Consider the following 26,051-nt stretch of genomic DNA (forward strand, 5'->3'; position numbering starts at 1 on the left):
AGTGCCTTGAAGGCTAGATTTAGTAGAGTTTGGACCTCATTCTGTGGGAAGTGAAGAAGTTTTTGAATAAGGAAGTGACATGAGCAACTGGAGATAGAGGAAGGTAAGTTGGGTGGTAGCAGTGAGGCAGATGAGGGATCCCCTCAGCGGGGTCCCCAGGGTGGCCTCTGCGAAGCCTGCTTTCCCTTGAGTGTTGACAGTCCTATCTGAGCTGGTGAGATGGAAACACACTCATGGACCTCACTTCAGTTCCCAAGGGCTGGCGAAGCTGCCCACCAACTCCTGTCACTTTAAAACTATCAATGGGCATACAGAGATAATGATTGGCTGCGTATCAGAGGACGGCATTAGGCTCAAGCAGTTTAGCTTCTGAATCAGAAGTTTGGGCAGACCGGGGTTCAAGTCCTGGCTGTGCCACTATGTGGCCTTAGATTATATAATTATGTGTATACGATATATACATACATAATATATAACATGTAATTATTATATATTATAACTACATATAATATACAATAATTATATAATTATTTTGAGCCTCTTATCGTAAAGTGAGGATAACAATGCCTTTCTCATGGGATTGTTGTGAATATTAAATTAATGCCTTTAAAATACCTAGCAAAGGGCTTGGCACCTGATAAGCACTCAGTAAAAGGTATCTATTACTGTTTTTCACGTTATTTGAATGTAGACATCTGTTTTGGAAAAGCTATGTTGAAGAAAGCTTTTGCTAAGTCTACGTTTGTTTCTCTTCAGCAAAATGAAGTCCAAAGAATTTTCCAATAGCTTAACAACAAAGCCACGCTACTGCGATACACAAGCACCAGATACCTGCGAGTCTCAGAACGTCTGTAAGAAAGCAGCAGAAGAGGAGAAGTCAGGGCCTGGCTCTAGACCAGCACTACCCCTTAAAGAAGAGAAGACAGCGGTGAGTCTTTTCTATCTGTAAATATGCAGTTTTATCCCTGGGGGAGATAAAGACATTAGGGCCACTGAGGTGAATATAGCTGAGTATCAGGATTTTAAACTGGTGTTTCTGGGGAAAATCCCTCTCAAATTAAAGGACCTGCTGTTCATTTCATTTTGGGGGGTGGGGGATTTGGCTCACCTGCTACTTTCCAAAAAAGTAAATAAAACTAAACAAAACAGAAAAACCTTTTTTGGGGGGGACTGAAGGTGCGAAGAAAGAACTTTAGGAATAAAATTTTGCATTTGAAGACATTTTCAAGATGTATTTTTCTCTGTCATGTGTCTTCTGTAACAGGAGTTTCCAGCTTTTTCTGTGAAGGGCCAGATAGTAAACACTTGACACTCTGTGAGCCATACGGTCTCTTTCACAACTGTGCACAAGAGAATGGGCATGCCTGTTCCAGTGAAACTTTGCTCCCCGAGACAGGCAAAAGGCTGGGTCCGGTCTGCAGGCTGCTGTGTGCTGACCCCTGGTCTCTGCCGGCCCATTGGTGATCTGGGTTGTATTCAGTTGAGTCTCCCCTTTTGGTTGAGGACAAACATCAGTACCTCTTTGGCTTCTTAGATTCTGCCCGTGGCTGTGGGCAGAACTATTTCCTCAACACAACAGGATTGTATACTCAGAACTGGTAGGAATTCTCTTATGTTTCAGGTGGTTTAAAAAGCTCAAACATAATTTGCTGCTTGGATTATAGTTTCGGAGAATAATACTACTGTATTATGAAGTAACTTCTTCTGCCAGGAATTCCATTACACTGAGAATTAACAGAGGATTTGCAGTTTGACTTCCGTTCAGGTCCCCAGCTCTATGACACTGGTTATATGTCCTCTTGATATTTTTGAGGCTATCAGTGGGGGTACAGTGACCAGTCTTGCCTACTTCACAGGCTTATCACATGGCAAAGCATGCTGCTGAGTGTGTCATCTAATCCTCACAATGACATTATGACCTAGGGACTATTTGTATTTGTACACTTGATAGGTGAGGAAACTGAGGTTAAGTGTGGTTACTCCATTTGCCCAAGGTCTTACAGGTGATAAATGACTGAGCCAGGATTCAAACCTAGGCTTTAAAAAGGGCTATAAATATGAGGCTCAAAATATTTAGGGGTATAAAATTCTAAAATTTCGTTTACTGCCAGCGTCAGGCCTGGGTACTTCCCTCACATCTGCAATGAAGCACCCAGGCTACTCAAAGTAGTAATGCTAGATATGAATTTATTTTATACATAATAATAAAATACATGCAAATTGACTTAGAGTTTGCAAAGCTTTTACTCACATAGTTATTTCATTTCACAATACTCCTATGAAGTGGACCATGCAAGTATTATTTCTTTTGTACAGATGAAGAAATGAATGCTCACACAGATTAAATGATTTGCCCCCAAATCACAGAAAGCCCTCGTTTTTGTATATCGACTTTAACTGCCACTCTCATCATAACCTTGATGAATTTAAAACAGAATTCATCACCTTCCCAGATCTGCTCCTTTAGATAAAAACTCTGGTGAGAAACCAAGACTAGAGCTTTGGGAGTCATCCAGTATATGCTTCCAAAATGCAATTCAGGTTTGCACAGTAAAGATTCCCATGTGTCAACCATAATTTATTTTAACTATAACATCTAGAAGGATATTGTCATGTCTTTAAAATTTCATTGTCTACACAAGGCCTAAAATTTATTATAAAAAGAAAAATTATCAAGCAGTTTTTACTGAGCTTAGTGACCATGATACTTATCTGAATAATGATGGAAGGATTTAGAGAGCAATCAGTCTTCCAAAATTATAAACAATACTCAAGAAAAATCAGTCATAGGTTTACTAAAATAAAATGGTCTTGTTAGATTTGTAATAAATTTCCACGTGACAGATCATTGCCAGAAAATGTGCCCCAGGGGAATTCAACCTAAATCTTGATCAGTGCTGTAGAAGCTCTTTTGTCAGAGTCAGTTACTTAGAGGATGTAGTATTTCTAGTTAGTGATCACCCCTTATATTTGTACTGAGGCATAAGAGAAAGCTGGACTTCTGCATTTGTATCTGCCAGTGTCCCCCAGCAAAGTTTGAAACAATAGTTTGTAATCAGTTGCTATAAATACTGAACCCTGTGTTCGTTCAAGTCAGGTTTTTCCCTCCATATAAATTATATATTTTCACAGCTTTCTGGATTTCAGAATTGTTAATAAGGGATCGTGGATCTGTAGTAGCTTTTTGAGCGATGGTAATATAATGAGAGCAAGTATGGTAAAATGTAGTCAGAAGAAGTGGGTTTTCATTCTGACTGTGTCTCTGCAAGATTTCGTTTTCCTTGCCTATAAAATGAGAGCCTTTTAAATGGCTTGCAGCCACAGAGCATACGTGCATTTACCACCCATGCCTGCACCTATGGCAGACATCAGTAACCGATCACAGCACTCCTCCCTCTCAGCCAGGGCTTGCCCTCACACCCCTGCCCACGGACTGCCTCGGGCAGCCATACTGAGTCTGAGAAGTTAGCTGTAGACATAGGAGCTGTTTGCTGAGATGATTCCTCATAAGTATCCTTCCAGCTCTGAACATTCGTGATCCTGAACAACACCCATGCTTACATAACCTGAAGTAAAATATTTTCTCATATCTATGGTTGTTAGGTAGGGTTTCCATATTGTTTCAATGGGTAAGCCACACCATAAGTCTGGACTTTCCATATTCAAGCAGAAGTTAGACAAGGGTATGAAGTCCAAGCCCCGTAGTACAGCGCCAAGGTTAACCCAATCTCATTTCTGGAAATAAGGCACAAATTATGTCTTCCTCAGTCAATTGGCAGTCCTATCCTGAGCTCTTCACCACAGCCTGCCACCCCCAGACTGAAAACTGTATCTCTTGGCCCACCTAGGACATAGCTAATCTTCTCACATATTAAAAATTAGAGCGCTATAAACCCCAATTTATAGGTTTGCATTAGATTATTTTATACCAGTGTAACAGTGATTTATTTTATATCTTCATTAGCAGATGGCTTCATCCAAGGAACCCTCTTCTAGAACAATGAATTTGCCCCAATTCTAAAAGGTGAAGAATTTTTGATTCCCCCTTAGAGCCACAAGAAGCAAATCTGGGGGTTTTGAGAAGAGTTGTTTGATCCCTGATTCAGGGTTTAGAAAATCTGTGGTCCTGTCTCAGAGCATCTTTCCACACACTCACAATAATCTTTACAAAATATTTTTTAAGAATATATTTATGTTAAAATTTTCATTTTAACAAAAAGATAGTCAAAAGTAAGATTGCCCGATTAAGTCCCGGATGCCTTGAAATCATACTGCTGACACAGTAGGTGACCTCCAGCCTGGGAATGGAGGTTTCAGCCTTTAGAGCCAGCTCTGTGACTTGTAATTTAATCCTCTATAAAATAGGGATTAAATTAGCAGCATTGTTTCTTTACAAAGGAAGCTGAGAAATTTATAAATGTGAGGATTCCTGCCCAATACCATCTCATGGAAGCGGCAAGACTTGTCCCCCGAATTCCTTCAATTATAAATGCTATTTTTATCATGAGCCCAGCCTTGGGCCTTTCCAATTTTCACATGTAGAGTTGGAAGCAAAGGGAGGCTGGGTGGTTAGTGAAAGCTGAGGAGGAGGCTGAAATAACGTTAAGGTTAGAGCTGTATGTGTGGTTTCTATTCTGAAAAGCTGTTGCCCTCTACAAAATACCTGCCCTGTCCTTATTTTTGACAATGGTGACAGCACTTGGGAAACTCAGACATGATGCTCTGCTTAATGTTTAGTGAGAGCGTTGTGGTTCTGAGCGGATCACAGTGAACACTCAGCGTTACTGGGTGCCTGTCACGGAACTGGAGGTGATGGTATGTGTTGGGATTTAGCTGTCACTCAGCCAGGTTCTGAACATGCAGGTTGGGAAGCAGATGCCATTTCCAGGCAAAGACAAGTCTGATGGGGAGTTAATAGGAGCCAGAAAAATGACAGGCAATGCACTGTGTGAGCAGACTCCCCCATTCCCAGGAGTTGGGATAAGAACTTGGAGTTCTCATCTGAATGGAGATCCTTAGTGACCCCCCGTGTGGACAGCCCTCTGAATGCAGCCAGTTTTTCCCCCCTTTTCTGCAAGAGAATTTGGGAGAGAACAGCTGTTTTTAGTGTGGTTGGGAGAATGGCAGAGAATGCTAATTCAAAGATAAACCCCTTTGTGTTTCTCTGTTATATGTAATTTGTAGGCTGGGAACTCATTAATCAGAGGTTGCACTGTCCTTGCCCCAAAGGGGACCTTGAATAAAACTATATCTACTTACTCTTAGATTTTATCTCCAGAGAATTAGTCATTATTTTTACAGAAATGGCCTTCAGAGTGGACCACACTACAAAATGGGAGATTAAAAAAAAAAAAAAATAGAACACACACATCTAGGATTCAAAGCATTCCAAAAAAATAAAAAAATAAAAAAAATAAAAGACCTTGAAGCTAGCAGATTAAAAGCCTTGACCAACATGCTTCCCCTTCATATCATATTGAACCAAATGGAGTCAGAATTGAGACCTCTTGCCTCTCCACCTCTGCCATGTGCACACAGACACACACACGTTACCCAACACACACACACACACACACATTTCTCACACCGCTACAAGTCTTTGATACTAGCTCATAAATCTGTCATTTCACCATAATAACTGATAACAAAAACTTGCCACCAAAATGTACATTTTGCTTGTAAACTTTACATAGAAACCGTCGTGGTTTTCCGTTATATTTTTAAATGTTATTCTAATTCATAGCATTATGTTCCCATTAGTAGATAGCAGTGAGGGAACAACCCATAAAATGAGTTTCACACACAATGAAAGACTTCCACTTAGGTTTTCCTACTTCCCTATCCCTTCCAAACCAAAGTTAAGCTTACATTCTACTCAGAAACCAACAGTTCTCTAAAACCGGATTTTGGTGGTTTGCCTTTATAAAGGAGAGATTCAGAAACAAGATACAAAGATCAGACCACTTCTTTAAAAGAATAGAAAATAATATGCTGAATTGTTTTGGGGTTTTTTGTTTTGTTTTGCTTTCTGACCCTTATTCATCTCCAGGTGTTCTTGCATAGCAATCAAAGTTTGGGGTTTTATGTGGTTTGGGCATTCTATAAAGGATTACAAGCGGTATTTGAGCACAGTCCCTTAGGTGATTTAATCAGAAGTGAATACCAAAGCTTGATGAGTAGGCAGGGTGGAGAAGCCTGCACCCCACCCCAGAGTAGATGCTCTGTGTCTGGACTTGGGGAAATCATCTTGGGACTGCCTGGCTCTTGTCTGCAGACAGCCATATTTCCAATCCCTGAAAGGGAGTTGGGTTCACACTTACAATAAGGAATCCCACTGTAAAGAGGATGGGAATGTGTTCCTGAGATGCAAGTTAGAATTTGGAGGATTGAGGTAGATGTGAAGAAAAAAGGGATAATCCCAAACCAATAATTGTTTCCCTTGTGTATACTCCCTTCTACTATACATGCAGGAAGCATTTCAATATTATTTTTGTAAGAGGTAAAGCATTGGGTATACCAACTGAAAAAAAATGAAGCATTAATTTTGGTTATTTTATTAATTCAAGGGTAGAACCATAATCAGAGAGTTACACAATTATCCAAGCAGTTCTATGTAACTGTAATAGAATTTCATAGTAGTTTGTAGAATAAAATTCTATATATGATAGATTCAGAAATCCTGCGCCTTAAAAGCCATTTAAGCTATTGTATTTTTAAAAATAGTATGTTACATGAAAAGCTTAATATAAAGTAAGTTACAAAAGAGGAAAACATTTCTAGTCCTGAGAGTTGTACATTATGAAGTTAGGAACACAACTTTATTTTGTATGCTTGCAAGTGATAATTGCAATAATTCACTTATCCAACTTACTAGAAGTAGTGTGCTGAGAAGAAAACTATGGAATCCTAAATTAGGAAATGTGGGTCCCTGTTGATCACTTAGAGTCAGTCATTTAACCTTTCTGGGGTTCAGTTTCCTTATCTAAAAAAATGGAGGTTACAAGGTCCAAGATGGCAGAGTAGATAAACGCTGTGCTTGCTTCATCCCGTGAACACATCAAAATTACAACTAAATTATAGAACAATCAACCTAGAAAACCATCTGAAGTCTAGCTAAACAGAAGTTTTATAATTAAGGGTATAAAGAAGCCACGTCGAGACTTGTAGGAGGGGCGGAAAATGCGAAACGGGATGGTCCCACACCCATGTGTGACGGATGAAAATTGGGAGAGCTATCTTGGCCACAGAGGTTCTCCAGGAAGGAGAGAGGGACCCCAACCCACAACACCAGGCTCCCAGCCCAGAGGACTGGTGCGGGGAAGAGAAGCTTCTACAACTTCTGGCTGTGAAAATCAGTGGGGATTCCAATCATCCAGGTGGGATGGAAGGCTGTGGAGAAACCCAGACATGCTTTTAAAGGGTGTTCGCAGGAACTCACCCTGGGTTCCAGTGGAGGGACGGTGATTCTGGGGGTGTTGGAGACGTATGGGGAGAGACTGAGTGTGTAACTTCGGGGTAAGGACTAGAGGGACAGTTCCCCTTTTCCTTGTGTGGGGCCCTTCTCCTGTGCAGCTGGCAAGTGGGTACCATGTTTCCTGTTGAGCCCGCCCCCATGGGCCAAATCTGAATCTGGCCTGCTGAACTCCACTCCTCCACCCTGCTGACTCATTGAGACCCTGCCTCGCCCAACATGCATACAGCAGGAGGCTTTATCAGTGGCTGAACCTTAAGGCAGCCGCAGGTGGCAGGAGGACTTGGAGTATCCTGGCCTTTTGGGGAGCTACCCCAGGCCCAGTCTGGTGGCAGCCATTCTCAGTTCACAGTGTGGCCTCTCCCACACACCTCCACGTACAGCACAGGAAGCAATCAACCATGGATAGCTTTGTAGCTCCTACCAAGTACCCCTCAACCAGTCAAAGGCAGTGGCTGACCTGGGCCTACACTGGAGCCCCTCCCAAGAGGCCCAGACCAACATACTTAGATGTTGGCTTCAGACCACAGCAGAGTACCACCCAATTTCCCCCACAAGTGGCACACACAAAGGGTAGTCTCAACAGGCACCAGAGCCCAATGGGGCGAATCCCATTCAGTGGGGTAAGTCCCCCGCACAGTAGCCCTTAAGTTGTGAACATGGCCGCACCCCATAGCCAGTCAGCTTGAGGGTCAGTACCACCCGCTGCCATGCCAACAGCAATGAAGGCTCAACTATAACAGGAAGGCACACACAAGGGATACTCCTGGAGCACCCAGCACAAGTGACCAGGGAGACTGTGCCACTGGGCCTCACAGGACACCTATGACAAAAGGCCACCTGGCAAGACTGGGAGACATAGGGCCCTACCTGATGCATAGAAACAAACAGAGAGGCAGCCAAAATGAGGAAACAAAGAAATATTTTCTAAATGGAACAGAAGAAAACTCCAGAAAAAGAACCAAACAAAATGGAGGCAAGCAACTTACCAGATACAGAGTTCAAAACAATGGTTATAAGGATGCTCAAGGAACTGAGTGAGAACTTCTACAAAGAGATAGCAAGCATTAAAAAATAAAGACATAGAAACCATAAAAAAGGAAACAGTCAGAAGTAAAGAGTATAATAACTGAAATGAGGAATGCACTAAAAGGAATCACGAGCAGACTAGATGAAGCAGAAGTTTGAATCAGCATTTTGGAAGACAAGGTAGCAGAAGACACCCAATTGGAACAGCAAAAAGAATCCAAAAAAAAAACTAAAAATGAGGTGAGTTTAAGAGACCTCTGGGACAACATCAAGCATAACAACATTCACAGCATAGGGGTACCAGAAGGTGAAGAGAGAAAGCAAGGTATAGAGAATCTATTTGAAGAAATAATAACTGAAAACTTTCCTAACCTGGAGAAGGAAATAGACATACAAACCCAGGAAGTGCAGAGAGTCTCAAAAAAGATGAACCCAAACAGGCCCACACCAAGACACATTGTAATTAAAATGGCAAAGGAAAGACAAAGACAGAATCCTAAAAGCAGCAAGAGAAAAGCCGTTAGTTACCCTACAAGGGAACTCCAATAAGACTGTCAGCTGATTTCTCAACAGTAACTTTGCAGGCCAGAAGTGATTGGCACAAAATATTCAAAGTGATGAAAAGCAAGGACCTACAATGAAGAAAGACTCCTCGACCCAGCAAGGCTATCATTTAAAATCTAAGAACAGATAAAGAGCTTCCCAGACAAGAAAAAGCTAAAGGAGTTCATCACCACCAAACCAGTATTACAAGGAATCTTAGAGGGACTCTTTAAGATGGGGTGGAGATGGAGATAAAAAGTATGAATAATAAAATGGCAGTAACTATATATCTATCAACAGTTGTTTTCAATGTAAGTGGATTAAATGCTCCAATCAAAAACAGGGTAGCTGAATGGATAAGAGAACAAAACCCTTACATATTCTCCCTATAAGAGACTCACTTCAGATTGAAAGACACATACAGACTGAAAGTAAAGGGATGGGGAAAGTTATTTCATGAAAAAGGAGATGAAAAAAAAAAAAAGCTGGGGTAGCAATACTAACACCAGGTACAATAGACTTTAAAACAAGAGACAAAGAAGGACCAAGTAATCTCACTTCATGGTATTTATTTGAAGAAACCAAAACATGTTACTTCAAGGGGACATGTGCATCCATGTATTCATTGCTGTATTATTTACATTGGCCAAGATGTGGATGCAACCTGGGTGTCCATCAATGGATGAATAGATAAGGAGGATGTGGTACCTACATGAAACGGAATATTGCTTGGCCAGGGAAGGGAGTGGGTTCTTGCCATCTGCAGCAACATTGATGGACCCGGAGGGAATTGTGCTGAGTGGAGTATGTCAGACAGTGAAGGACAGATGCAATGTGATTTCACTTATATGTGGAATCTAAAGAACAAAATAAACAAAACAGAAACAGACTTATAGATACAGAGAACATTTTGATGGTTGCCAGGTGGGAGAGGGCTTGGTGGGGTTGGTTGAAAAGGGGGAAGGGATTAAGAAGTACAAATTGGTTGTTACAAAGTAGTTATGGGATGTAGGGTATAGCATAAGGATTATAGTCAATCATATTGTAATAACTGTGTATTGTGTCAAATGGGCACTAGATTTATCAGGGTGATAGATGAGAGGGGGTTGGGGGCAGGGTGAAAAAGGTGAAGGGATTAAGAAGTAGAAATTGGTAGTTACAAAACAGTCATGGGGATGTAAAGTAAAGCATAGGGAATATAGTCAATAATATGGTAAGAGCTATGTATAGTGCCAGGTGGGTACTAGACTAGTCAGGGGGACCACTTCTTAAATTATATAAATGTCTAACCACTATGCTGTACCCCTGGAATGAATATAAAATAATACTGAATGTTAACTTTAATTGATAAATTTAAAAAGGGGGGGAAGGGGAATAAGAGGTCCAAATTTCTAGATATAAAATAAATAAGTCATGGCGATGTAATGTACAGCATAGGGAATATAGTCAATAATATTGTGATAATGTAGTACGGTGTCAGATGGTTGCTGGACTTATCATGGTGATCACTTCTTTAGGTATATAAATGTTGAATAACTATTGTGTACACCTGAAGTTAATATAATATTGTATGCTAACTACAGTTTTAATAAAAATATTTAAGCAATGGAGGTTGCAGTAGCTATATATCCACTGGGTTGAATGTCAGAATCTAAATAATATACATAAAATATTATGCAAAGTAGTATGTATGACATAAATATTATTTTCTACTATTATTTATAGTTAGGTTCCTGTTTTCCATTGTGTCAAGCCTTTCCAAATCAATCATGTTTTTAAGACTCTTTATCTATTCTCTTAACAATCTTTTATTACTACTTTATACTTATATACCTTATATTTAATCATTACTTTATTCCCTCTGTTCATCTTTTTTTTTTCATGGGTTATATGTCAGGTATCTCTCTGTTGAGAATGTAAGAGCAGCCTTTGAAACTCTTTCCTGTCTGAAATGCCTTGCCCTAACAGTTCTTACCAGTTCTGCATTATGGCATTTTCTGGGGATGTTACTATTCAGTTCTGCTGTTTGCACATTGCTTTGAGGGGCTGTTGGAAGAAGGTGTGATGAAAGTGGACAGATGTTTATCTAATATGACAGTTCTATGCTTTAATATGCTCAGAATAAACTCAGACACTAAAGACAATGTATTATTTAAAGTTGTGCCTTAAAATTACACATCATATTCGAGTGGGCCATACTTTTAAGTCAGGATATCCAGTAGTCCCTATGCATAGATTTTGCTACAAACATTATTAGAGAAACAGGGAAAGGATTCCCCAAGGTATCTGTTGTCCTAATTCATGTTTCAGTAAAATCATTCCACAGGGACTGTGTACTGTATTTTCAACAGTAAAATTGATTGTCCCATTTTTCATTTTATTAGTCTAGTTGGCCTTAGGAAAATATCTCCACTCTGTCTCTATTTTTATTCTTTGCAACTTTTATCAAAGCACAGTTCCATTATTCTGACTCTCCCATTGTTTTATAAAGAAAAAGCTAAATCCCAGTATATTGAAAACCTGAATATTATAGCTGTCATTGGGAAAAATCCCCTTTTATTTACAATGGCTGCAAATAGAAAGACCTGATTATTCCAGTAACATGGTTAGCAAAATGGGTGAGTTATAGGCCATCTATTTTCAGAGAATTCAATTCAGTCTACCTTGATTAATATTAAAACTAGCCTGAATATGTTTTAATTGAAGAGAAAGTGCTGCATGAATTTATAATGTGTTCATTCATTCACCAAATATTTATTGAGGCTTTACTAAATGCCAGTCCCTCTTGTGTTTGCTGAGACTCCAGATACCAGTGAATTAAGCAGACATGGTCTTTGCCCTCAGGGAGGTTATTATTCTATCAGTCTATTAAGGAACACTATGGATTTAAGAGGTGTCAGAATAGGATGAGTAAATACTTACCCTAGTAGTTTGTTTTCAAAAGTAAACTCTTGATTTTAGCTCATTAATTCATGATTTTCATCTTCACCATAAAAATTGAGTGCTAACAATGTTCCGTTTATTGGAACTTTCTGGTTTACTTGGACTTAAAGTTGCTTGGCATTTATTTGATTGCATAGCCCTACTTTTAAACAGAGTGAATATTAACTTAGATGCCAGAATAAACTGTTTTTCAAACTAGTTTTAAAAATGTAATTAGACTAATTCTCGTATGACACAGACTCTCTGGGGGAAATATAATTTGTCACCATGTAATATCAATGTTGCTAGCAGCATCTTTTGATAACCCAATTGCTTATGTAGATTTGAATTGCCATGCTTCTAAGTGTAATGGTAATTTTTAAAAAATATATGTATGTACAGAGGGTGCCAAAAATGTATACACATTTTAAGAAAGGAAAATATTGTATTAAGATTGTAATACTCAATCTATACTGATAACAAAAGATGAATACAAGTCATGTTTGACTTCTGCAATTACAAGAGGTGCTCAAAATGGTTACCATCGGCTTATTTTAATAGTTTTCTCCTTTCTTAAAATGTGTATACATTTTTTTGGCACCTCTTTGTGTGTGTGTGTGTGTGTGTGTGTGTGTGTGTGTGTATACATGTATGTGTATATATGTGTGTATATATGTGTATATGTATATGTACAAACACGCTCACACACCTACATACTATCCTTTGGTCAACATTGGGTGGGCTCCACTCCCAGATCTAGTTGGGTCTGCGCTGATTAGAGAGGACTTGGTGTCCACAGGAAGCCCACTAGGTTTCTATGCCATTGGCTTTCAATTTTTCCTTTTATTTTTTGGATCTTTTGCATAAATAGTACATGGCAGTTTTTATTTTATGTTTTTTACTAAGTTTGGGGATAACATTAGTTAATAACATTATGTAAGTTTCAGGTGTACAACTTTATAATGTATCTGTGTACTCTATTGTGTGCTCACCACCCCGCAAGCTTAGTCTCCTTTCGTCATCACGTATTTGATCTCCTTTCCCCTCTTCATCCCCTGCCCCACTGCCTTCCCCTCCAGTAATCACCATTCTGTTGTCTGTATCTGTGAATTTGGTTTTTTTGTGTTTTGTTTGTTCATTTGTTGCTTTTTGTTTTATATATCTCGCACGTGAATAAAATCATATGGTTCTCGTCCTTTTCCCTCTGAATTATTTCACTTATAACAATACTCAAGATCCACGATGTTGTCACAAATGGCAATATTTCATCTTTTTTATGGCTGAGTAGTATTCCATTGTGTATATAGTATGTACCACATCTTCTTTATCCAGTCCTCCATCCTAGGACACTTAGCTTGCTTGGCTATTGTGAATAATGCCTATGTTCATTGTAGCATTAGTCACAGTTTTTATTTTTAAATAAAGCAAATATGAAGCAGATAAGATTGCTTTAACTCTGCCCATAGTTTCAACAGCTGCAGCAGTCTCTGTAATATAGCAGATGGGAGGTGACTGCAGGGGCTTGCATGCATGAGAGCAGAACTGTGTTCTCTTTGGGACACCTCACTGAAAGAGCAAGGTATAGACACGGAGAAGCCATGGCTTTCAGTGTCTGCTTTCCTATTAACAGGTCACCTTACTTTGGTAAAGCGACAGTACCTACTTTGACTCCTCCATGGGGTTGATATGAATGTCAAATGACATATTGGACTTGAAAGCGCTTCGTAAGCAAAAATTATGAAGGTAGATAGGCAGTTTCCATCCGTTTCTTGTGTTACAGATAGGAATAACTAAAGATCCCTGGAACACAGCCTCATAGGGATGCTTCAGAGAGGGCACGGTACCCTCTCCAAGAAGCCTCTTCATCCTTGCTGCCCAGTGTGGCCACAGTACTCCTGAGGTTGTCCCCCTCTGGTATTGGTGTCATAAATGATCACTTTTGAGCCACTAATCTGACTATGTTTAATAAGGAAAGCTCTTGTAGATCACACTATTTTGAGCCTATTTATGACTTTGCACTTGGTATATTTCATGGATTTGTAGAACATGTACATGCACCTGAATGAAACTGTTCTACACAAGTATTAATGTAGTTTTTCATGTTATTTTAACACTTTGAAATAATAGCAAATTTTGGTTCATTTTGAAAGTATTTTTTAAAATGTGATTCCTTGTATGTGTGAATAGTTTTAGAGTTTACAATATGTTATAGACATATAGAAGGACTTGAAGAGAAGTATTAATTTGGGGGCTGGCTGTGAAACTAATCAATACCTATGCTAAAACTCTTATACTCAAGAACCAACTCTGAGTGTTGGTAACTGAAAACAAAACCTAAACCTTCAGGGAAAGATGTCAACTCTGACTGCACCAGTAGGTGGGGCTAAAGGTTACAGTCGTCCCTTAGTCCCTGGCATCACATCCTTTTCATCGTCCAGTTCATGTGTCGGTGCTTAGTGTTGACTTACTTTAAGAATATTATTAACCCATCATACCTCACAGGTGCAAAAGCAATGAGTATATTGAAAGTGCTAGTAAGAAAAGGAATACGGCAATGATAGAAAAATTAAGACTTAAAAAAACAAGTGTTGAGGAGACAATGTTGTATATGTATATAGATGAATAGTCGAGTTGAAAGAATAATTCTAAGAATAACTCATACAACATAGTGAAAGTTTTGTACCCATGCAAATGACAGTAATAGGCAAAGGATAGGGGAAGAAATGTTTGACAAAGTAGACAACACTTTGGAAAACATGGGTTAGAAGACCAGTGTCAGATGCCTATTAGCCTGGTGCTAATTCAGGAAGCAACTAACAGTTTGTTCAGGAGTGTGAAGGCTGAGCGTGGTGGACGTGCTGCTGACAAAACCTTGGTCCACAGCTCTGCTAGTTGCCCAGGTCCTGGTCCTTCTGAAACAAACAAGTGGAGAGGCTGGGAGTGCAGCTAGCATGGTTGGAGCCTTATCTCCTGTACTTGAGGAGGTTTCCTGCCCTGAAGTTTCAACATAGAAGAAACTGATGCCCTATAGATCTTATATCAATGAGGAAAGGGAGAGTGAGCTTGGTTTTAAAGCTCACACCCCTTATAGTGGAAATGCATTCAGAGTCTGCAAGCCCAGTACTTTCAAAGTCATCTTGGATTTCTGAACAGACGAACTTACACCAAACCTGTTAGAACAGTTCTAACTTGTTCAGAAATAGAGGAACTGGTTACTGGTCTGTTCTATTTTAGATGCATAGCAGCTATATATCTTTTGATAATATTAAAATAAGAAAAAAAAGAGACAAAATATGGTAAGTAGCAAATGTGAAACCTACGGGATTCATGACTTTGCCAAGTAATAAGCATAAGAAATCTTTGACCTGCAATTCATTTTCTTTTCAGTATTACAATATTGACTTAATAGAAAAAGCATAAACTCTGGTTCAAGCAGCTGTGTGATGCAAGTAAGCTATACAACTCCTCTGAGATTCACTTTCTTCATCTGAAAGTTGGGCATTATGTTGCCCGTCCATCAGAGATGTTGTCAGGAATAAAAATAATACTGTCACTAACACAGTGCCTGGTGATAGCAGGCCATTAGTGGAATTAGCGTTAATAGCACTCCCTGTGATTAGTGAAAATATCTCAGCAGAGAACTTGATACCCACAGCAACTGTTGTGACCAGCTTTATCAGCTAAGATAGTCTAAACTTTTGCAACAAACAGACCACAATGGCAATGGTTAAGACACAATAGAAGTTCATCTTTCTCCCTTATAACATCCAGGTTGAGTGTTCTGGTTCAGGAGCACTCAGGTCCACACAGCCATTCAGGGACTCAGGCTTTTGGTGGCTCTGCTGTCTCTAGTAGTAGCGTGAGTGCTATCATGATTCCAGCCCAAAGGAAGGGGACGTGGCCTGGAGGCATGTGTGAACGAGGTTTCAACGGGATAGAAGTGGCAAATACCTGTTATCACCTGCATTATATTGGAGAAAACTTATTCATATAGGCACACCTAACTGCTAGGGCAGCTGGGAAATGCAGCTTACATGTGTAGCCACTGTGAAAAAAAGGGGGGGGGGGCAAAATTGAGGTAGCCATACTGGTTTATTACATAGCATAGTAATGATCCAAAGGTCCCTCTGTGCTCCATGCTGAACCTTGGTACCAAGCTTTTGCTGAAAATTTATAGAAAACTTCTGATCTATGCCATAATTCAGGAATGAGTCCTTAGGCACAAGGCATAAAATCATGGTAATGTGGAGTGGGTGGTTATATCAGGCTATACAGGGCATGTGTCTGCCCATGCTGGGACTTGGGCCAGACTCTGCACTCAAGCCAGGGACAGGGTGACAGGGGCCCGTGTAACTGACCTGGTTTTAAGAGGTACCTGGTGTGAAATGCCAGCTCTGTCACAGTGCCAGAAGGGTTGGCATGTGGCAGGCAGGAATGACACCAGGGAATCCAGGCAGTGGATCTGGGAACCCCACTGGCAGGAATGGCCTCTTGGGAAATCCATCTAGAGTAGCAGAAATCCAGATACTGGGCTGGATAACGGGGTCAGAGGAAGGAGAGGGGAGCAATATGATCAGGCAGGGAAAGTGGGCAGAGTGCCCAGGCACCAAACTGGTATTCTAGGCATGCCTCCAGTCCTAGATGGGGAGCAAGGCTAATGTAGTCAAATGGCAGGGACTAAGCGTTTCTCTTGTCTCACCTGAAACGGGATGGGTGGAGCAAATACCGTGTTTCCCCGAAAATAAGTTCTAGCTGGACAATCAGCTTTTATGCATCTTTTGGAGCAAAATATAATATAAGACCCCATCTTATTTTACTATAAGACCCCGTCTTATTTTACTATATGTAATATAAGACCAGGTATAATAATATAATATAATATAATATAATATAATATAATATAATATAATGTAATGTAATGTAATGTAATGTAATGTAATGTAATACAATACAATACAATATACTATAATATAATAATATAATATAATACTGGTATAATATAATATAATACTGGGTATAATATACTACCAGGTCTTATATTAATTTTTGCCCCAACAGTCGCATTAGAGCTGATTGCCCTGCTAAGTCTTATTTTCGGAGAAACACGGTATTAAGAGAGGAAGAAGAGAATTTAGATTAAGGAGTAATATTGACATCTAGAAGTCATCCCAGGGGCCCTGGGACGTGCTGGGAGCAAGATGCCCAAACCCACTTGTCATGAGCAAGCCACCAGTCCTTGGCTCTGGGGCAGTAATTCATTTCTAAGCCCCCCTGAGGGGAGGCTGAGGCTTCACACCCTGTTTCCTCACTTGGGATCGGCTCTGGAACTCAGTTGCTGGTGGGAAACTTTGGTGACCCAGTTGTGAGGGTGGCGGCAGCATTAGACGACGTTGAAAGGAGGGAAGCATTAACAGATTATTTTCTGAAATTTCATTGCAGCTCTAAATGGTATAAAATGTGTTTCATTTAATTTTTAGTCACCCTCCAGTTCCTCAAGAAATATTCAACAAATGCTGGCAGATTCTATCAATCGTATGAAGTCGTATGGATTTCACCAGGTAAAAGATTTACATTCTGTCTTCGGGGGGCTAAATGCATAGTCATTCCCACTAATGGTTCACAAATTGGTATATTAATCTCATGCAGAAATGAAATTAAGCAGCACAACGTGAATCTATTTTTAAAAGCTTGTGGACATAGCTATTCATCTTTGCCTGTTTATCTGGAGTTGAAAAAGTCTTGAGTATCATGAAAAGAACAGATGCCAAGACGTGTCTGCTAGCCTCCTTACCAAAGATCTAAAACAGAGATGATATCCTGGGTGGTTGCAAATACTGAGGGCAGACTGATTTCAGAGAGTGATAAAGGAAGCACTAAACTTGGTGGAAATAGTGATTTCAGACTAAGTTGCTTATGTGTCCATTTTTTCTGTGAGCCTGTCCCTTTACAATGGGCAGCCTCTTGTGTCACCCATGTCCACTGTGCCAGAGCTCCTCCGGGCACTCAGATCTCTCTCTCGTCCATCCAGACGAGAGATTCTTTCTACAGGCCAAGCCCACTTCCTCCATCATGCTTGGCTGTCATTGCATCATGCTCAATTGTCATTGCATCATCCATTGCTCACAGTCAATAAGGCATAGTTTAGCACTTGGAAACAGTAATAGGATTTGACCTGCAGAGTGCTGAAAAGTACGAGGCTGTACAGAGAGGTTGTGACTGACCAGAGGCCTGAGATGGGGGCTGGGGTGGAGGCTGGCCCCGAGGCCTGCTGTTCTGTGGACAGTGCAGTTGATTCCCTGATTTATCTGTAGGGACACGCATGGATTGGGATAACTCGCGTGTCTGACACTTCAAAAAATCATGATGAAGCTGTGGAGCTGTAGTCCTGAATACTGCCAATGTAATACCTACGTACCTCTTTCTAAAACAGCAGCAATAGAGTATCGAAAGGAAATTTTCAGTGATGCTGCCTGGAGTACATTATGTCACTGTAAATGAAGACAGGTGAGAAAGACAAAGGATCTGTGTGTTCATTCAACCACTGTGCACTGAGTGTCTCCCATGTGCTAGGCACTGTTATGGGCACTGGAGACACAGTAAACAAAACAGGTAAAAGCCCTGCCCTCAGGAAGCTTCTATTCCAGTTAGGTGAGACAGATAATCAACAGTTCTATGAAGTCAGGTGGTCATAATTGCTATGGAAGAAAACAATTCAGGATAAGGGAGCTGAGGAATGCTAGAAGGGTGGGAATTGGTTCCTTAGAGAGGTGGTCAGAGAAGGCTGATCTCAGACGGTGATGTTGGAGTAGAGACCTGAAGGAACGAAGAGGGAGCTATGTGGATGGCATTCGGCGGGGGTGGAGGAGGAAGTATTCTCCTGGCAGAGGGAATAGCAAGTATGAAGGCACAGCGGCAAGAGCTCACTTGACATTGTCAAGGAGTGGCAGGGAGGTCAGCACATGAGAAGGGATATAAGGGCTGAGAATCATATACATTCTTATAAGGAACTTGGTATCTAGGTGTTATTTCAAGCCATGATGAAAGCTGAGATCATCTAGAGAATGAGTTTAGATGGAAAAGAGAAGTGGTCTGAAGTCTGAAGCACATCACTGTTTAGAATAGGCCTGAGGTTTCTTGTCTCAACTGGGGTGGGGAGTGGACTAGATCAGTAGTTCTCAAACATTTTTGGATGCAAGAGAGCCAGATTTGCACAGTTTTCACACCCTCTCACAAGAATGCCGAGGGTCATGTGCCATTTCTTCCTTTCTCTAAGAAAAGGATAATTTCTTATCCTTCTAATAAGAAATGATATCAGAATTCAAGAGAATGAACGAGCAGATAACTTAGCAAGCTTCTCTGTAGAACAAAGGTAACAAAATAGAGTCTTCCTACTTGAGGGGCACTGGGGAGGATCTAATGAGGAATGACCGGGAAGTACTTCCATCAACGGGCCAGATGAGAATGCTTTCTGTAGGAGACCTTGTGACAGTTCAAGCTGCTACCCCCGTCTCCATACCTCAGCCCCTCGGCATCTGGTCTAGTGTCCAGCTTCAGCCCTGCTGCCTCTTCACTCCCCAGCCTTCACCTTGCCTTTCCCATGCCTGGCTCACAGTCCCCATCTTGGACCCATCTGCTTCCAGCAAAACATTTCTAAAGAGGAAATGATGGTTTTCTAAGTAGAAAAAGTAAAGATCAAGTTTTCTAGATGATTTGAATAAATACAGTGGTCAGGGCCAGATTTCATCTGCTATTACTCTGTGAAACTCATTGATTTTTGTCTCCTTTCCCACTGCGCCCATATATGATTACACTGAAGATTAAACAGGAATATAATTTACTAAATATAGCACTCTCAGACATTTGAGTATTGTCTGCATTATTTTTTACTTAATATTTTTCCTTAGATAGACTCGCTTTTGTAAACTTCTTGCTTTTCCTAAGCAACAATATCCATGGTGTCATAGTTTAATGTTATAACTATATTTTTCTAATCAATTTAAACCATTTTAAAATATGCATATGGAAGATGAACAAAGCTCCACTTTTTAAGTTTTTCTTATGTTTAAGCTTAAAAATTGCTAGCAGCATTTTTTCTGTATTTCAAGCTTCTAAACAGCTTCAGTAAGGGGATGGCAAATTTTAGCAGTCATCTCAAACACCAAAAGCTGTTTTTTGGTTTTTATAATATTGACAAGCCAAGGGGGCTTAGCTCTAGGCAGGGAAAGAAGGTAAGGGAAAAAATGAAGCTTTTCAGGCAGGAAACCCAAGATGGCGGAGTAGACAAACGCTGTGCCTCCTTCATCCCATGAACACATTAAAATTACAACTAAATTATAGAACAATCAACCTGGAGAACCATCTGAAGTTTCTCTGCTCAGAAGTTCTATAACTACAGTCATAAAGAAGCCATGAGGAAACTGGGAGGAGGGGTGAAGACACAAACGGGCTGATCCCATACCTTTGTGTGGCGGGTGAAACTGGGAGGGATACCTTGGCTGCAAAAGTTCCCCCTGGAGGAACGAAGGACCCCAGCCCCACTCCATACTCCCCAGCCCGGAGAACTGGTGCTGTACGGGTGTCGGGAAGAGGAGCCCCTACATCTGCCTGTGAAAAACAGTGGGATTCCAACCATCCAGGTGGCATGGAAGGCGGCAGGAGACGCAGCATCCTCTTAAACAGCCCTCACACAGACTCACTCGCTCGCAGGCACTCACCTTGGGCTCCATTGGAAGGTCGGTAACTCGGGGGCATCAGAAGCATACAGGGAGCAGACTGAGGTGTATGGCTTTGAGGCCAAGGCTGGAGGAGAGCCCCATTTTCCCTGGGAGGGGTCCTTTTCCCATGCAGCTGGCAGGCGGCAGCCATCTTTAATGTATTGAGCCCGCCCCCTATGCTTACGGCCAAATCTGAATCTCATTGGTCTGGTGAGTTCCAGAACTCCACTCTGCTGACTCGCTGGGACCCCGTCCCACCCAACTCCCCCAGCACCAGAGGCACTTTCTCCGCTAGCAGCCAGCCCTGCCCACATTACACTGTTTCCTGGAAAACTATCAGAATCCACAGACCCCAGGTGGGTGACAACTGACCTCATTGTGCTCTGAGACTTTTGCTGAGTAGCTCCAGGCTCAGTACTAGCACCAAACCAGAGTCTACATTAACCTGGTGACCACAATGCTTCCCATGGTACTGACTCCCTGAGACCCTGCCTCACCCAACTTGCATAGCACATGAGGTTTTGTCAGCAGCAGAACCTTAAGGGAGCCGGCAGGTGGCAGCAGAACTCTGGGTGTCCTGGGGTTTTGCAGAGCTACCCCAGGCCTGGTACTGGTGGAAGCCATTCTCAGTTCGCAGTGTGGCCTCTCCCATGTGCCTCTAGGTTTAGCACCGGCATAAGAAAACCATGGATCACTTTATACCTCCTATCAGGTAGTCCCTGGCTGATCACAAGCAGTGGGTGACCTGGGCCTGCATCAGAACCTCTCCCAAGAGGCCCCAGAACCAACATACCTGGAGGTTGGCTTCAGACCACATCAGAGCACTACCCAATCAGCCCCACAAGTGGCATACACAAAGGGCAGTCTCAACAGGCATCAGTGCCTGCTGAGCGAATCCCATTTCATGGGATAAGCACTCCACACAGCAGCACATAAGCTGTGGGTGTGGCCAAACCCCACAGCCAATCAGCCTGAGGGTCAATCCCACCCACTGATGTGCCAATAGCGCTTAAGGTTCAACTATAACGTGAGGGCACACACAAGGGACACTCCTGGAGCACCCAGAGCAGGTAACCAGGGAGACTGTGCCAGGGCCCCATAGGGCACCTAGTACAAAGGCCACCTGGCCAAGACTGGGAGTCATAGCAGATCTACATAATACATAAAAACAAACACAGGGAGGCAGCCAAAATGAGGAAACAAAGAAATATGTCCCAAATGAAAGAATAGGAGAAAACTCCAGAAACTCAACTAAATGAAATAGAGACAAGTGACCTACCAGATACAGAGTTCAAAACAATAGTTATAAGGATGCTCAAGAAATTCAGTGAGAACTTCAACAAAGAGAGAGCAAACATAAAAAAGAACATAGAAACTATATATATATATATATATGTATATATATATATATATATATATATATATATATATATATATAAAAGCAGTCAGAAATGAAGAATACAGGGCCGGCCTGGTGGCTCAGGTGGTTAGAGCTCCATGCTCCTAACTCCAAAGGCTGCCGGTTCTATTCCCACATGGGCCAGTGGGCTCTCAACCACAAGGTTGCCAGTTCAATTCCTCAAGTCCCACAAGGGATGGTGGGCAGCGCCCCCTGCAACTAAGGTTGAACACGGCACCTTGAGCTGAGCTGCTGCTGAGCTCCCGGATGGCTCAGTTGGTTGGAGCGCGTCCTCTCAACCACAGGGTTGCTGGTTCAACTCCTGCAAGGGATGGTGGGCTGTGCCCCCTGCAACTAGAAAAACGGCAACTGGATCTGGAGCTGAGCTGCGCCCTCCACAACTAAGACTGAAAGGACAACAACTTGAAGCTGAACGGCACCCACAACTAAGATTGAAAGGACAACAACTTGACTTGGAAAAAAAAGGCCTGGAAGTACACACTGTTCCCCAATAAAGTCCTGTTCCCCTTCCCCAATAAAATCTTTTTTAAAAAAAGAATACAGTAACTGAAATGAAGAATGCATTGGAAGGAATCACCAGCAGACTAGATGAAGCAGAGGACTGAGTCAGCAATTTGGAAGACAAGGTGGCAGAAAACACCCAATCAGAACAGCAAAAAGGAAAAAAGAATCCAAAAATATGAGGATAGTTTAAAAGACTTATGGTACAACATAAGCGTAACAACGTTCCCATCATAGGGGTATCAGAAGGAGAAGAGAGAAGGGATTGAGAAGCTATTTGAAGAAATAATGACTGAAACTTTCCTAACCTGGTAAAGGAACTAGACATACAAGTCCAGTAAGTGCAGAGAGTCCAAAACAAGATGAACCGAAACAGTGTTCCAAGACACATTATAATTAAAACGGCAAAGGTTAAAGACAAAGAGAGAATCCTAAAAGGAACAAGAGAAAGGCAGCTAGTAACTTATAAGGGAGCTCCCAGAAGATTGTCAGCTGATTTATCAACAGAAATTTTGCAGGACAGAAGGGAATGGCACAAAATATTCAACACGATGTAAAGCAAGGACCTATAACCAAGGGTATGCTACCTAGCAAGGCTATCATTTAAGATCAAGGGACAGATAAAATACTTCCCAGACAAGAAAAAGCTAAAGGAATTCATCACCACCAAACCAGTATTTAGTATTACAAGGAATGTTAGAAGTACTTTTATAACCCAAATGGCAATAGCTACGTATCTATCAACAGTTACTTTCAATGTAAATGGATTAAATGTTCCAATCAAAAGACATAGGATAGCTGAATGGATAAAAAAACAAAACCCTTTCATATACTGCCTACAAGAGAATCACTCAGGTTTAAAGACACACACACAGATTGACAGTAGAGAGATGGAAAAAGATACTTAATGAAAATGGAAACAAAACAAAACCAAAAAAAAGCTGGGGTAAAGAGGGACCCAGTAATCCCATTTCTGGGTATTTATCCAAAGAAACCCAAAACGCTACTTGGAGGGGATATGTGCATCCATATGTTCAGTACAGCATTGTTTACAATGGCCAAGATGTGAAGGCAGCCTGGGTGTCTGTCAATGGAAGAATGGATAAAGAGGAGATGGTACATATATACAATGGAATATTGCTTGGCCATGAAAGGGACTAGGCTCTTGCCATCTGTGGCTGCATGGATGGACCTGAAAGGTATTGTGCTGAGTGGAGTATGTCAGACAGAGAAAAACCGATGCAATGTGATTTCACTTATATATGGAATTAAAGAACTAAACAAACAAACAAATCAGAAACAAACTCATAGATACAAGAACATTTTGATGGTTGCCAGATGGGAGTGTGGGTGAAAAAAGGGAAAGGGATTAAGAAGTACAAATTGATTGTTACAAAGTAATCATGGGGGTGTAGAATATAGCATAAGAAATATAATCAATAATATTGTAGTAACTGTGCATGGTGTCAGATGGGTACTAGATTTATTGTTGTGACACATGGGAGTGGGTTTGTGGGGCAGGGTGAAAAAGATGAAGGGATTAACTAGTACAAATTCGTAGTTATAAAATAGTTGTGGGGATGTAAAGCATAGGGAATGTAGTCAATGATATAGCAATAATTATGCGTTAGTTTGGTGCAAAAGTAACTGCAGTTTAAAGGGTTAAAAATAATTGTAAAAATTGCAATTACTTTTGCACCAACCTAATATAATGCCAGCTAGGTACTAGACTAATGAGGGGATCGCTTCTTAAATTATATAAATATCGAATCACTATGCTGTACATGTGAAATTAATATAAAATAAGGGCCATAAGGGGTCCAAATTTCCAGGTATAAAACAAATAAGTCATAGGGAATCTAACGTACAGCATGGGGAATATAGTCAATAATATTGTGATAGTGTGGTATTATGTCAGACGGTCGCTGGACTTATCACGGTGATCACTTCTTCAGGTATATGAATGTTGAACAACTATGGTGTACCCCTGAAACTCATATAATATTGTATGTTAGCTATATTTTTTAAAAGTCTTTTAAAAAATGAAAATACACAAAAGTTTAGTTACATCTGAAGTGAAGTACTGTTTACAAATTATCCCCATTTACATTAACTATGATTTATATGATTTTAAAAAAGTTTCACATCAAGGTTTGTATTTTAGTTGTGGTGAAATAATTTAACATCAAGAAAGTCTTTATCTTTCTAGGAAAACACAATAGAAAAAAAATTCTCATTTTTGAGATGCAGAATGAAATGAAGCACAGTCAGTCTTTCCTGACCCTCTCAGCGTGTTTCATTACTTATCTACCCAAGGCTTTTACTTAGTTCACCAAGTTGCAAGTTCAGTTTTCTTATGCTCAGAAGGCTGTACCAAATAACCAAAGTACTTTTTAGGTCTAAGTGATTTGATGTGTTAGTTTCTCATTGGTTGAAAACTAATTCCCTTGAATGTTCTTAATGTTACAGAACTGTACACTTAAAAATGGATAGGATGGTAAATTTTAGGTTATGTATATTTTACCACAAAAATACCACCAAATTCCTTTTTAGAGGAAGACTCATGTTTCTTTTCTTATATTTTCCTTCTAAAGAGCGTGCTTTTTAAAAAAAAAAAAATTTTTCTGTTTTCTCTTTTTAAAACAAACAGAAATTCCTTTCTGAACCACCTAAAATCACGTATAAGTACCACATTTTCAGACACGTGCTTCGAGGGCATGTGGAGATACAGCTGAGATTGCTCTAGGAATGTACTGTTATTCTGTGGAACCTGGCAGGTACTGTCGTGTTTACACTGGTACCATGGAACAGAGTTTACACACTACATCAGAGGATTCAATTTAAAGCAGATAAGTGCTATGTCTGAGGAAAATGAACATCTATTGAATTCTTACTATCTGTGACACACTGTAGAAGGCACTTTGAAAAAATTATTTCATCCTCATTACAACCCTATGAAATAGTCTTAATTTCCTAATTTTGCTTAGAGGGAACCAGCCTGAGAGAGGGTTAGTAACCAGCCATGGAGCTGCAACCAGGTAGCGGTGGAGCTGGCTTCAAGTATGGCGGACACCATGCTTTTCCCGCGACACCAACGTGCCTCCGCAGGGGCCAGAGGGAGTTAGAAACCAGGTGTGCCTAGAGCCCTCCTCATCCAAGAAAACTGCCAGAATCGTTCAGTAGCATTTGTTTCTGATTTTTTTAACAGAAGAAAGAATCCACAAAGAAAACACAAGATGAAGAAATAAAACAAATTGATGAAGAGAAAACCAAGCAGATTTATAAGAGCTGGAAAGAAGATTCAGAGTGGCAGGCATCATGTGAGTACCCAGGGGCCTCTCAAAGCAGATTGATTCATGTAATAAAATGAGCAATCTAGAAAGTACTTAAAGTGGTCGCTGAGTGATGTTTTAACACTGAATTATTACCCAAAGGCTTACGAACCACTTGT

General features: G+C 40.7%; 1 protein-coding gene across 1 annotated transcript in view; it reads left to right on the forward strand.

Moving 5' to 3' along the window:
- SH2D4A (SH2 domain containing 4A) overlaps positions 1-26,051 on the forward strand; it is a 57,741-nt gene that overhangs the window by 16,981 nt on the left and 14,709 nt on the right. The window contains exons 4-6 of the mRNA XM_019742023.2: positions 757-928; positions 17,443-17,523; positions 25,809-25,920. Of these exons, the coding sequence (XP_019597582.2) occupies positions 757-928; positions 17,443-17,523; positions 25,809-25,920 (365 nt within the window). The remainder of the gene's footprint in view (positions 1-756; positions 929-17,442; positions 17,524-25,808; positions 25,921-26,051) is intronic.

Source organism: Rhinolophus sinicus, linkage group LG04 (assembly GCF_036562045.2).
Source record: "Rhinolophus sinicus isolate RSC01 linkage group LG04, ASM3656204v1, whole genome shotgun sequence".
Taxonomy (NCBI): domain Eukaryota; kingdom Metazoa; phylum Chordata; class Mammalia; order Chiroptera; family Rhinolophidae; genus Rhinolophus; species Rhinolophus sinicus.